Source organism: Bison bison, unplaced genomic scaffold, assembly GCF_000754665.1.
Source record: "Bison bison bison isolate TAMUID 2011002044 unplaced genomic scaffold, Bison_UMD1.0 scf7180017864352, whole genome shotgun sequence".
Taxonomy (NCBI): Eukaryota; Metazoa; Chordata; class Mammalia; order Artiodactyla; family Bovidae; genus Bison; species Bison bison.
In genome coordinates, this window is record NW_011494924.1 from 2636515 (window position 1) to 2648860 (window position 12346).

Genomic DNA, 12346 nt, shown 5'->3' on the forward strand with positions numbered 1-12346 from the left:
AGAATCCTGGGAGTCACAATGGAGCCAGGATTTCCCACGTACCTCCCAACTTCATCTTGTCTGCCTTCTTTCCTTCTGTCCTGTCCCTCCACCTGGACAAGAAGGAGACATTTGCAGGGCCATCCTGGTGACCATGCTTTCTAGATTTTCTAGAAGGTCTCAATTTCAGATATTTTATCCCAGCAGTGGATCCTGAGGCCCTTTTTGGCTCAAAAAAGTTCACCTTTCTGTTAAGTTGTTCTGGGTCCCCAAAGGTGTGTTCATTACTATCCGGGGCTCTGAAGTTTCCTCATCCAGTTCCTGGACAAACCCTACCCAGAATCCTGTTTGCCAAAAGTGACTAGACCCAGCCCCACCTCCCCCACTACATCTGGTGATTCCCTCCGAAGTATTTCCCGGCATGGTTTCTGAAGGCTAGCAGCCAATGAGGGGGTCACAGGGGGTGGTGATGGGGGACAGGGAAGTGTCTTAGATTGGGCTCTAAGGGGACAGCAGGTAATGTAACTGTGTGTCCGTGGCTGAGTTGAAGATGTAGCAGGAAGTAGGCACCTGGGGGCAGCTGGAGGAGAAGGATTTGCCCCATCTAAAGACATTGAAATTCACATGTTTTGAAGATGCTATGCTATGCTGCTAACAAGTCTGCAGCCAGATTCTACCCTGAGATGAGAAGGGATAGAGTAGGAGAACCGTAACCTCAGGAAGGACATTCTGGTACAGGCTGTCACACGGTGGTGAAGGGAAGGGCCCTGGAGACCAGGAGTCTCTGGGTTACCAGACTTGGGGTGATGCCTGGGCACCTGGAAGCTGAAGACCAGATGACAGGCTTGTCATCAAGGGAGTGCGAGGATAAACTTAACAACGTTGCCCTGTCTGGATGGGCCAGCCTATGGGGGTCATACAGCTTCCGGGCAGGGAACCCGGCGGGCTAGGGAGTAGCGTCAGGCAGAGAGCCATAGACTAGTTTTCAGTGAAATATATGAGTCCAGACCTCTGTGAATACTATATCTTTCTTTCATCAGCCTCCCTGAGAAGCACCAGACGGATGCACAAACTATAAATGGAGGAAGACAGGGATCCCAGTGGGCTCTGGGGGAGGAGTGAGGTGTGCTCAGAGAAACGAATGAGGGTCCTAGTGTGGCTCAGCTGGTAAAGAATCTGCTTGCAATGCGGGAGACCTGGGTTCCATCTCTGGGTTGGGAAGATCCCCTGGAGAAGGGAAAGGCTACCTACTTGAGTATTCTGGCCTGGAGAATTCCATGGGGTCATACAGAGTCAGACATGACTGAGCAACTTCACTTTCCACTTTCCCTAGTGTAGCACGGGATGGTGGCCAGGGCCTTATTTGTCCCTGTTTTCCCTTCTTCTCCCCCATCATAGCATTTTCCCTCTTTCTCTGCCCCTTTCCCTACTCTTTCCACATCCTCCCTGCATCTGTTAGGAAATAGGGTTGGATTAGCTCATCCCTAAGACCTCCTACACCTCTTCTCCCTGGCCATCCTTTAGGCCAGGACCATTTCATTGTGTGATTCTTGGGCAACTTCCTTCATCCACTTCAAATCCCCAGCGGGGCTGCTCAGTACTACCTGCTTTGTCCTGATGATGAAATGGACTAAAATAAGCCGTGCCTGGCTTGCTATAGGCACTTAGCGAAGATAGGCTTCATTTGTTCCTTCCTGTTTTATCCCTCTTTCTGTTCATTCTTTCCCCTTCCATACAGTAAGTTCCCTACGAAGAAACCTTCAATTTGTGAACTTTCAAAGGTGCATACGTGCATCCATCAATGTCAGATGTGAGTGAAACTGCAGCTGGCCCTCTGTCTCCTTCTGCTGACACCCTTCAGCTCTACCATCTCCCACCTCCTCTTCCTCCTCCAGTAGGTAACTCTTCTTGCCTGTTCAGTCGATGCCAGCCCCTCTGTGCCAGCTGTTGCACTGCACTACTGTGCTTTTCAAGATACTGTACTGTCAGATTAAAAATGTTTTCTGTATTTTTTTGTTTGTTTTTTAGGCATTATTTGTGTGGAAAGTATTACATACCTATTACAGTACAGTACTATGCAGCTGATGGTGTTAGTTGGGTTTCCAGGCTGTTTGTTGGACTTAGAACAAACTGGACTTACAAAGGTGCTCTCGGAATGTAGGGGACTTACTGTACTTCCCTCCCTTTCTCTTTTGCTTCTGTTTCCTCTTTTGGCTTCCCCTCCACCCTCTCTTTGTCCTCCTTTCCCTCTCCCCACCCCTGCTCTCTCTCTCTCTCTGCCTCCATAATAACATATTGTCAGTTCTGGTCCCAAGTCTTGTGTAGAGTTGGGCTTTTGAGCAGAGGTGGGCATTTCTCAAGGCTGCCTGCCTTGCATGGTGGTCTAGTTACACAGAAGGATCTCAATGCAAAATTCTAGAAGCAGTCTGGCTGATTCTCCTTCCTCTCCTTTTTTGTTTTTGTTTTTTTCCAGAAGAAGAAAGAAGGCCGAATCACATTTGATACTATGGACTTCGTTGCAGAGTCGGTATGTATAGAAAGCTCTGACCTTCTGCTGGGAATTTTTTTTTTCTGCCTCATAGTCTCAGAGAAGCTGTGGGCTGGGTGTCAGGACTACTGGGTTCAGATCAAGTTCTGCTACCAACCCAGTGTGCCATCCCGAGCTAGCCACTTAGCTTCCTCACCCATGAAATAGTTGCTCTCAGTGGTCCCTTTCAGTTCTGGCATCCCAAGACTGTGAGCCCCCCCCCCACCCTGAACCCATTGTTGCTTTATTTATTTTATTATTAATTATTTTTAAAATTTTACTTTATTATTGTTATTACTTTTTAATTAGATTTTTGGCTGTGCATGGACTTTTCTCTGGCTGCAGTGCGTGGGCTTTTCATTGCGGTGGCTCCTCTTGTTGCAGAGCACAGGCTCTGGGCACGTAGGCTTGTGGTTGCGGTGCACAGGCTTAGTTGCTCCCTGGCATCTGAGATCTTCTCTTCGACCAGGGGTCGAACCCATGTTGTCTTCACTGGCAGGTGGATTCTTAACCACTGGACCAGCAGGGAAGTCCACACTGTTGCTTTATAGCTGAACCGAACCAGCGGGGGAGATCTCCTGCGCTTGGACCAGTGGGAAAGAGTGGAAGGCGAAGCAGAGGATGTGAGAGTTGCAGACAGGAGAAATAACCAGTGAGGCGGGAGAAGCCCTGACCTGTGTGTGAACTCCCCAGACTTTCTGAGAGGTGCTGGGCACGTCTGTCCTCACCCTGGGCTTGGGTGGCCACCTGAGGAGGGAATGCCTTCACGCGACTTTGTGGTTGTTGTTCGGTTGTTCTGTCGCTCAGTTGTGTCCGACTTTGTGACCCCGTGGACTGCAGCACGCTTCCCTGTCTGTCACCATCTCCTGGAGCTTGCTCAAACTCCTGGCCATCGAGTTGGTGATGCCATCCGACCATCTCCTCCTCTGTTGTCCCCTTCTCCTCCTGCCTTCCATCTTTCCCAGCATCGTGTGACTTGGCCTGTGCGATTTGTTCTCCGAATTTCAAGCATTATTATGTTCCCAGCTTCTCTCCAACAAATCCTGGATATTAAATTAAAATTTGAAATTTAATATCAACTTTAAAGGGGCTTCGCTATTTATAGGAAAGATCTGCAGTTCTCACCCCCATAGACCTGACTCAACCATGGCCTGGAGCAGCCACGCTGGTTTTCCTCTCAGGAAGAGCAGGGAGCACAGAGCTTTCTAACAGGTACAGGGCCACCTGGATCGCTCTGCTCCCCTCTCCTCCCTTGGAATCAAGGTGTGGCTTCTATTGCCTGCTTCCACTGGGCATAATCCAGTTTCTCATGTCCCATTATGTGTGAAGCACAGTAAATCATCCAAATTCTGAGTTTCTTCAGATTTCAAGACCAGACAGTGTCTGACGCTGGCCATGAAAGGTTACCCAAGTTTTGCCCTTCAGATGGGAGAAACTAGGGGTCTTTCTGAGGGCCACAGAGCTCTAGAGATGTGGGCAATTCTGTGCATAGCAGCAGCAGGAGAGAGGAGGACGCAGAGGGTAAGTCCACCTTATAGGCAAGGCCTCTCTGGCTCTGTCTCCAACATGGAGATGGAGAATAACCCACTCCAGTACTCTTGCCTGGAGAATCCCAAGGATGGAAAAGCCTGGTAGGCTGCAGTCCATGGGGTCGCAAAGAGTCGGACACGACTGAGCGACCTCACTTTTTTTTTTTTAAAAAAAAACCTGCTCTTTTGTTGTTGTTCTTCAGTCGCTCAGTCGTGTCCGACTCTTTTCGACCCCACGGACTGCAGCACGCCAGGCCTCCCTGTCCGTCACCATCTCCCAGAGCTAGCTCAAACTCGTGCCCTTTGAGTCAGTGATGCCATCCAACCTGCCCTTTGAGTGACTGGTAATGGGTACCGGGTTTCTTGTTAGGGTGATTCAAAGGCTCTAAAATCCATTGTAGTGATATCTGTACCACTCTGAATACACTAAAAATTGATCTGGACACTTTCAGTGGTGAATCATATATAAATTATGTATCAATCAAGCTGATACACATATTTATACATATATAAGCTGTCTCTCAGGATAACACTTGAAAACTAAACTTGAGTATAGTCCATATTAGGACTCTACTAATACTAAACTTCTCAAAAAAATCTTAAGAATTATCAAGGTTTAGAATCACAGACGCATTTATTATACCATTTGTGAGATGCTGGAAACAACAGGCACATTTCTAAAACATAGTTTTGAGTGAAAAAAAAGGTAAGTTGCATAAACAATGTCAGCAGTCTTAATATTTGTGTAAATAAAAGCAAAATCATTCTATATGTACTCTGTGGGCACATGTATAAGTTTGTAATAATATACATAGGGCTTCCCAGGTGGCTCAGTGGTAAAGAATCTGCCTGCCAATACAGGAGACACGGGTTCGATCCCTGATCTGGGAAGATCCCACATGCCTCGGAACAACTAAGCCCGTGTGCCACAACTATCGAGCCCGTGCTCCCTAATGATAAAAGCCGCTTTAATGAGAAGCCCGCGCACTGCACCTAGAGAGTAGCCCCTGCTCACTGCAACTAGAGAAAACCCACTCGCAACAGTGAAGAGCCAGCAGAGTCAAAAATAAATATAATAAAAAATAGCATATATAAATGATTAATTCCAGTGGTGGAGAGCAGGTCTGGATTAGGTGTGACATGGTACAAGAGGATTTTAACTATCTATTGTTCTGGTTTTTAATGGAAAATAGTCATTATATTTTGTTAGTTTCAAAAATTTTATTTATACGTAGGAAAAAGGCAGGAAGCAAGAATTCCAGGTGGCACAGTGGGAAAGAATCCACCTGCCAATTCAGAAGATGCAAGAGATGTGAGTTTGGTCCCTGGCTCGGGAAGATCCCCTGGAGAAGGAAATGACAACCACTCCAGTATTCTTGGCTGGAAAATTCCATGGACATAGGAGGCTGGGGGGCTACAGTCCATGGAGTCGTAAAGAGTCAGACACGACTGAGCGCACACGTACACACACGCACAAATGCCACATGTTAATGGCTCATTCTGTGTGCCAGGATTATGGACGGCCCCTCTTATTTTCCTTTATCCTTCCTGTACTTTGGAGCAGGAGTCCCCAACCCCAGAGTTGTGGACCGCTACCATCCATGGCCTGTTAGGAACTGGGCCACACAACAGGAGGTGAGTGGTGGGCGAGCAAGTGATGCTTCAGCTGCCACTCCCCATCAGTCCTCATCGCTCGCGTTATCACCTGAACCATCCCCCTGACCTGGTCTGTGAAAAAAATGTCTTCCACGACACCAGGCCCTGATGCCTAAAAGGTTAGGGACTGCTGTGCTAGAGGACCACAGTGAGGGAATGGCTGGCCTGCAGTGAGTGAAATTGACGGTGCTGAGAAATGGTGTTTGAGAAACAGTTGGGGCTGTGTTTGAGTGGTACTTCCTTTTCTTCATTCCAGATACTTTTTTGAGCTCCTTAGGTCGGCCTCGGTCTGTGTCTGTGGCGGGGGATACAGTCAGCTCCCTGTAATTCTGTAGCAGGTTCCACATCCTCGGATCCAACCCACCATAGGTAGAAAATATTCAGAAAAGGAGAATTCCAGACAGTTCCAAAAAGCAAAATTGGAATAAATAGTTGCAGGCAGTGACTATTTATTGTATTTATGACATTTATGTAGGGTTTACATTGCGTTAGGTATTTTAAGTAATCTTGAAATGATTTAAAGTATATAGGAGGACATACAGATACTATACCATATTAAGGGAGGGACTTGAGCAACAGCAGATTTTAGTATTGACAGGGGTTCTGGAACCAGTCCACTCCTCCCGGCCCCACCCGAGTGGATACGAGGAACAAGGATGACTGTAATATTCGCACCTACCCTTAAGCAGCTAATGGGAGTTAAGGTGATGGAACTTACTCAGAAAGTTAAATAACAATCTGTAGGAATCCACAGAAGTGGGTCTCAAGGATTGAGGGTGGTAACAAGGATTTCCTGGAGGAATTAGGGCCCCAAGTGAGCCTGATTCATAGAAGCCAAAGGCATCTGTGTTTTGCCATAAATAGACCCTATAATAGAAGTCTTAATGGGTTATTGACAGTAAGAAGGACTGGATTTGGACCATAAAAGAAACTGTGACATTTCCATAACACTTGCTCTGCATCAGGCATGTTGTAAGCCCTTGACAACATTAACTCTGGTTTGCCCATATAGTTTCTGTTATTATCAGACAGGGAAACTGGGTCTCTGGGAGAAGAGACTTGTGCAGGACACAAAGCTGGCTGGGAAGTAGCAGGACCAAGTTCAAACCCAACATCTGGTACCCAAGCCTGTATGCTTTTAACCACTGTGCTACACTACCTTTCCGAGTGGATGTGCTCGGCTTCCGAGCTCCTGGTGTGATGACCAGAATTCTCATCATGACCCACTTTCTTTTTGCTTCAAGACAGTTACTGTTATGTAAGATGCCGGCTGTTGTGTTTATTTTTTAAAAAGATTTTCTTCACGTGGACCATTTTTAAAGTCTTTGTTGAATTTGTTACAATATTTTTGCGTCTTTTTTGTTTTTTGGCCACGAGGCAAGTGGGATCTTAGCTCTCTGACCTGGGATTGAATCCGTACCCTCTTCGTTGGAAGGTGAAGTGTTAACCACTGGACCACCATGAAGTCCTTATTGTGTTTATATTGGGGCTTATGTTCTAGAACACCTTTGTTCAATCAAACTCTCAGTGACAATGGAAATGTTTAGTAGTCTGCGTTATCCAGTACAGTAGTCAGCAGACTCATGTAGCCATTGAGACTACATGTAGCTTGTCACTAGTGGGACTGAGGGACTAATTTTTTTATTCTAATTTTATTTATTCATTCATTGGCCGCACTGGGTCTTCGTTGCTCTGCCTGGGCTTTCTCTAGTTGTGTCAAGCGGGGACTACTCTCTAGTTGCGATGCGTGGGCTTCTCACTGCAGTGGCTTCTCTTGCTGCTGAGCACAGACTCGAGGGCGTGGGCTCAATAGTTGAGTGCACAGCCTTTGTTGCTCCAGGGCATGTGGAATCTTCCTGGACCAGGAATTGAACCCGTGTCCCCTGCATTGGAAGGTGAATTCTTAACCATTGGACCACCAGGGAATTCCGGGACTAATTTTTAAATTTAATTTAGTTTAAATAGCCACATGTGGCTGTTGGCTACCATATTGGACAATGGAGTTCAAGATTTGTGTGTGTGTTTAGGGTGGGGAAAATGACATAATATATACCTTAACAAAAAAGGGGGCTTCCTGGGTGACTCAAACAGTAAAGAATCTGCCTGCAATGCAGGAGACCCACGTTCGATCCCTGAGTTGGGACGATCCCCTGGAGAAAGGCATGGCAACCCACTCCAGTACTCTTGCCTGGAGAATTCCATGGACAGAGGAGCCTGGCAGGCTCCAGTCCATGAGGTTGAAAAAAAAAAGGTGGGGGTGGCTTTCATTGTGGCTCAGCTGGTAAAGAATCCACCTGCAATGCAGGAGACCAGGGTTTGATCCCCTGATTGGGAAGATCCCCTGGAGAAGGGAAAGGCTACCCACCCCAGTATTCTGGCCTGGAGAATTCCATGGACTATATAGTCATGGGGTTGCAAAGAGTCGGACATGACTGAGCGACTTTCACTTTCTTTTACTTTAACAAAAAAGAGTAAGATCATTTCAGAAAGTATTAAATGCTTTGAAGAAAATGATTCTGAGCTTACAGAGTGCTGGGAGGGGCCCTGCTGTTTTAGCTCAGATGATCCAGAAGGGAGTCTCTGAGGATGTGGCACCATATGAGCTGAGAGCAGAATAGAGGAGGAAGTGGCAGCCATATTCTTGTGAAAATCCAGGGGAGGAACATTCCAGGCAGAGGAAACAGTCCAAGCAAAGCCTGAGAGAGAGGAGTGAGCCTGGCACAGGCAAAAGACGGGTGGAGACCAGAGAAAGGAGAGCGGCAGGAGGCACGGGTGGAGGGCAGTCGGCAGGTAGGGAGTCAGACCACGTGGGGCCCCAGGCTGTGGTAGGAGTTCATATTTTCTCCTGGGACTTCCCTGGTGGACCCGTGGCTAAGACTCCTTGCTCCTGTTGCACGGGGCCCGGGTTCGATTCCTGGTTGGGAAAACTAGATTGCACGTGCCGCGACTAATAGACCCCACACATCACAACTAAGATCTAGTGCAGCCAAATACAAACAAATATCACCGCACTGTTTCCCTGGCAGGTGGGAGTGGTGGGCGAATGCCTGGATCTGCCTGCTCTCGGTCCATGAGTCCTGGCTTAGGAGGGTTAGCTGAGAGTCTCTGTAGGTTCTCTTTGTTCCTTAGGCTCCTGAGGCTTGCTGAGGTACAGGCTGAGGCAAGGGACATCTCCCTTGACCCAAGAGTGGAATGTGTCGAATGGGCCCAGGGAGCCCCATTACAGACTGGTGGGGTCAGTGAACAGCAGCGGTTCTTGGTCAGTATTTGGGGAAACAGGCCTTGGCATGTAGCGGTTATAGGTCACAGTCCTGCCTGAGTGTCTGCATCTGTCAAATGGGGATAATAATCGCGTCACGCTTCTTTGGGCAAAGATGCAGCGAGATGGTGTGTGTAAGATGCCTCATCATGTGTTAGCCACTGTTGTGTAGGAGTGGGAAAGGCTGGGGGCAGGAATGTGGGGAGTTGCCCACCAGCCTCTGGGGACAACTGCTGGGTCCTCTGCATCACTTTGGCTCTCTCTCCCTCCAGGGTCACTTCCCTCCAAGGGCCATTCAGATCACGCAGAAGCAGCCTGCTTGGAGGGCAGAGCATGAGATCCAGTCGCTCTGCAACCTCTTGCAGGTTCTGGACAGTTATCGGAACTACTCGGAGCCCCTGCAGCTGCTCCTGGCCAAGGTCATGCGCTTTGAACGGTCAGTGAGGGGCTTACCCCTTGGCCCCTGGGCTGGGGCTGGGCCATGCAAGAAGGGCCCGGCTGCGAAGGCCACGTTGGGTCCACCAGCCCCTCTGTGGGGTGTCGGCTGTGAGAAACCGTCTGCCATTTCACCTTCATGCTCACTGTTATATGACTACAGCATGCTGTATCTCAGCCGTTTATTGAGAATCTGCTCAGAATTAAGGAGCCACTGAGTCTGGAGAGGATCTAGTTAGAACCTCAGAAAGGATATGGTCCAATTCTCTCTGTCTTCAGATGAGAAAACTAAGGCTGTGGGTGGGTTGGGGGAATTTGTTGTTGTTGATTTTCAGTGGCTTAGTTGTGTCCGTCTCTTTGCAACCCCATGGACTAAAGCATGCCAAGCTTCTCTGTCTTCACTATCTCCCACCCAGAGTTTGCTCAAACTTATGTCCGTTGAGTCGGTGATGCTATCCAACCATCTCATCCTCTGTCACCCCCTTCTCCTCCTGCCCTCAATCTTTCCCCGCATCAAGGCCTTTTCCAATGAGTCGACTCTTCGAATCAGGTGGCCAAAGTATTGGAGCTTCAGCATCAGTCCTTCCAATGAATATTCAAGGTTGATTTCCTTTAGGATTGATCTATTTGATCTCCTCATTGTCCACGGGACTCTCAAGAGTCTTCTCCAGCACCACAATATGAAAGCATCAATTCATTGGTGGCCAGCTTTCTTTATAGTCCAACTCTCACACACCAACTGGGAAAACTATAGGTTTGACTAGATGGACCTTTGTTGGCAAAGTGAGGGGAATGACTCATCTGAGTTCACCCCCTAAATAAGTAGCAGAGCTGAGACTCAAATTCAGACCTTAAAAGCCAGAAGGGATCACAGATGAGGTACTTCATCCAGGTAGGAACAACTAGGAAAGGGTCTGTGAACTTGGATGAGAAAAAATATTATATCTTTTTTCATTGCCCTCTTAAATTTATCATTTCCTTCAGTCATGAATGTAGGTAACAAACCACCATATAATTTTTTTAACCAAAAGAACTTAGAGATATTATCACATATTTAAGATGTTGCAGATTTCTCAAAAGCCAATTTACATTTATCACATCTTTGAAAAGATGGTAGTTATTGGTCTGTTGCTAGCTCTTGTTTTGCAGAAAGAGGCAGATATATTGCTGTATCACAAACTTAGATTTTTGTTGACTGTAATTCTGCTATATTTTCTTTTATACATTTAAAACATTGTTTTGTGAAGCATTCACCAGATTGTCAGTTGGTCCATGACACAAAGAAAGGACCGAGTAAATCCCTTGTTGTAGAGAAGCCTAAGAGGTGCTTTTGTGGTATTTCCACATTATTTCCAGGAAATTTCAGTGGCCTCAGGGGGGCAGCCTAGTAGAATATTTGAGGTAAGACTTGTCTTGAAAATCTTAAGGCAATGGCACCCCACTCTAGTACTCTTGCCTGGAAAATCCCATGGGCAGAGGAGCCTGGTAGGCTGCAGTCCGTGAGGTCGCTAAGAGTCGGTCACGACTGAGTGACTTCACTTTCACTTTTCACTTTCATGCACTGGAGAAGGAAATGGTAACCCACTCCAGTGTTCTTGCCTGGAGAATCCCAGGGACGGGGGAGCCTGGTGGGCTGCCATCTATGGGATTGCACAGAGTCGGACACGACTGAAGTGACTTAACAGTAGCAGCAAGCTCACTATAGGTTTGTGTTCTATGAAGGAAGCTTCATAGAGGTCACAGTCTAGGGCATAACCACCACTAACTAAATGGACCCTTCATTACCAATGCAGGGTCCATCTCACAGATAATAAAAGCCAGAGAAGAGAGGTAACCTTCCAGCTGACGTGGCCAAGGGAGTTTCACAGAAAAGGTAGCATTTGAGCAGGTAGATTTGACAGGTGGAGTTGTAAACAGGACGTTGCAGGCAGGGGGAACCATCTTCTTTGCTCCAGTCCAGGGGAGAAGAGAGGGTATCACTGCTGTCTTAACTGTAAGATTTGATAGCAGGCAGAATGGTGTCACAGAAAGAAAAAGAAGCACAGGCCCAGAAGCTCTGGAATTTAATGTCCCATCTGCCCTGGTGTGACCTCAGGCAAGCCACTTAACCTTTCTGAGCCTACAATTCCCATGGGGGAAATGAAGACAATAATATGAAATCTCCAGGTTTTTTGTGAACATCAGGAGGTCATGATTATTAAAGCTCTCTGCTGGTTGCTTGTTATTTCTGAGACTGGGGGTTAGCAGATCAAATAGGATTCTTCCACTAGAAAGTGACAGAAAATCCAGCCTAGGGAAATGTGTTGATGGCTCATATATCTGAAAAGTCCTGGGATAGTCCTCCAGCTTCAGGCTCAGCTGGATCCAGGGGCTTAGTGTCACCAGTGACCCACAGTCTGTGTCTGTCTCTCTCCATCTCTTGGCACTTCATTTGCATAAGCAGCTTATGCAAATACAAATGCAAAGGAAGGTCTCTGGCTGAGACTCCCACTTCATGTAGCCAGCCCCTACGACAGCCACAGCTCCAGGCTTCCATCTGTCCAAGTTCAGTCCATTGGACAAAGGAGTTACCTCTTCCCAGTTAAGTCAGAGCCTTGGGATTAGTTTTTTTTGAACCAGATTGACCTCACTTGAATCACCAATTGGTCAGTGATGTTCTGATTGCCTGAGAATCAAGAAAAGGTGTTTCCCCTAAAGTAAAATCAGGGCTGGACTTCCCTGGTGGTTGAGTGGTTAGGAATCTGCCTGCTAATGCAGTGCACAGTCTCTGTTCTGTGTGGGATCCCTGGTCCAGGAAGATTCCACAGGCCGTGGAAAAATTAAGCCCGTACGCCACAACTGAGCCAGTGCTCCAGAGAAGCACACAAGAATGAGAATGCTCCACAAAAAGAGAAGCCACTGCAAGGAGAAGTCCAGGCACTGACACAAAGACCTAGCACAGCCAAAAATAAATTAAACCAA

General features: G+C 47.3%; 1 protein-coding gene across 2 annotated transcripts in view; it reads left to right on the top strand.

The window, feature by feature from the left end:
- Window positions 1–12346, top strand: part of CNBD2 (cyclic nucleotide binding domain containing 2) — a 49100-nt gene that overhangs the window by 3568 nt on the left and 33186 nt on the right. For both annotated transcript variants that reach the window (XM_010854922.1, XM_010854923.1), the window contains exons 3-4: window positions 2453–2506; window positions 9223–9386. In XM_010854922.1, the coding sequence (XP_010853224.1) occupies window positions 2453–2506; window positions 9223–9386 (218 nt within the window). The remainder of the gene's footprint in view (window positions 1–2452; window positions 2507–9222; window positions 9387–12346) is intronic.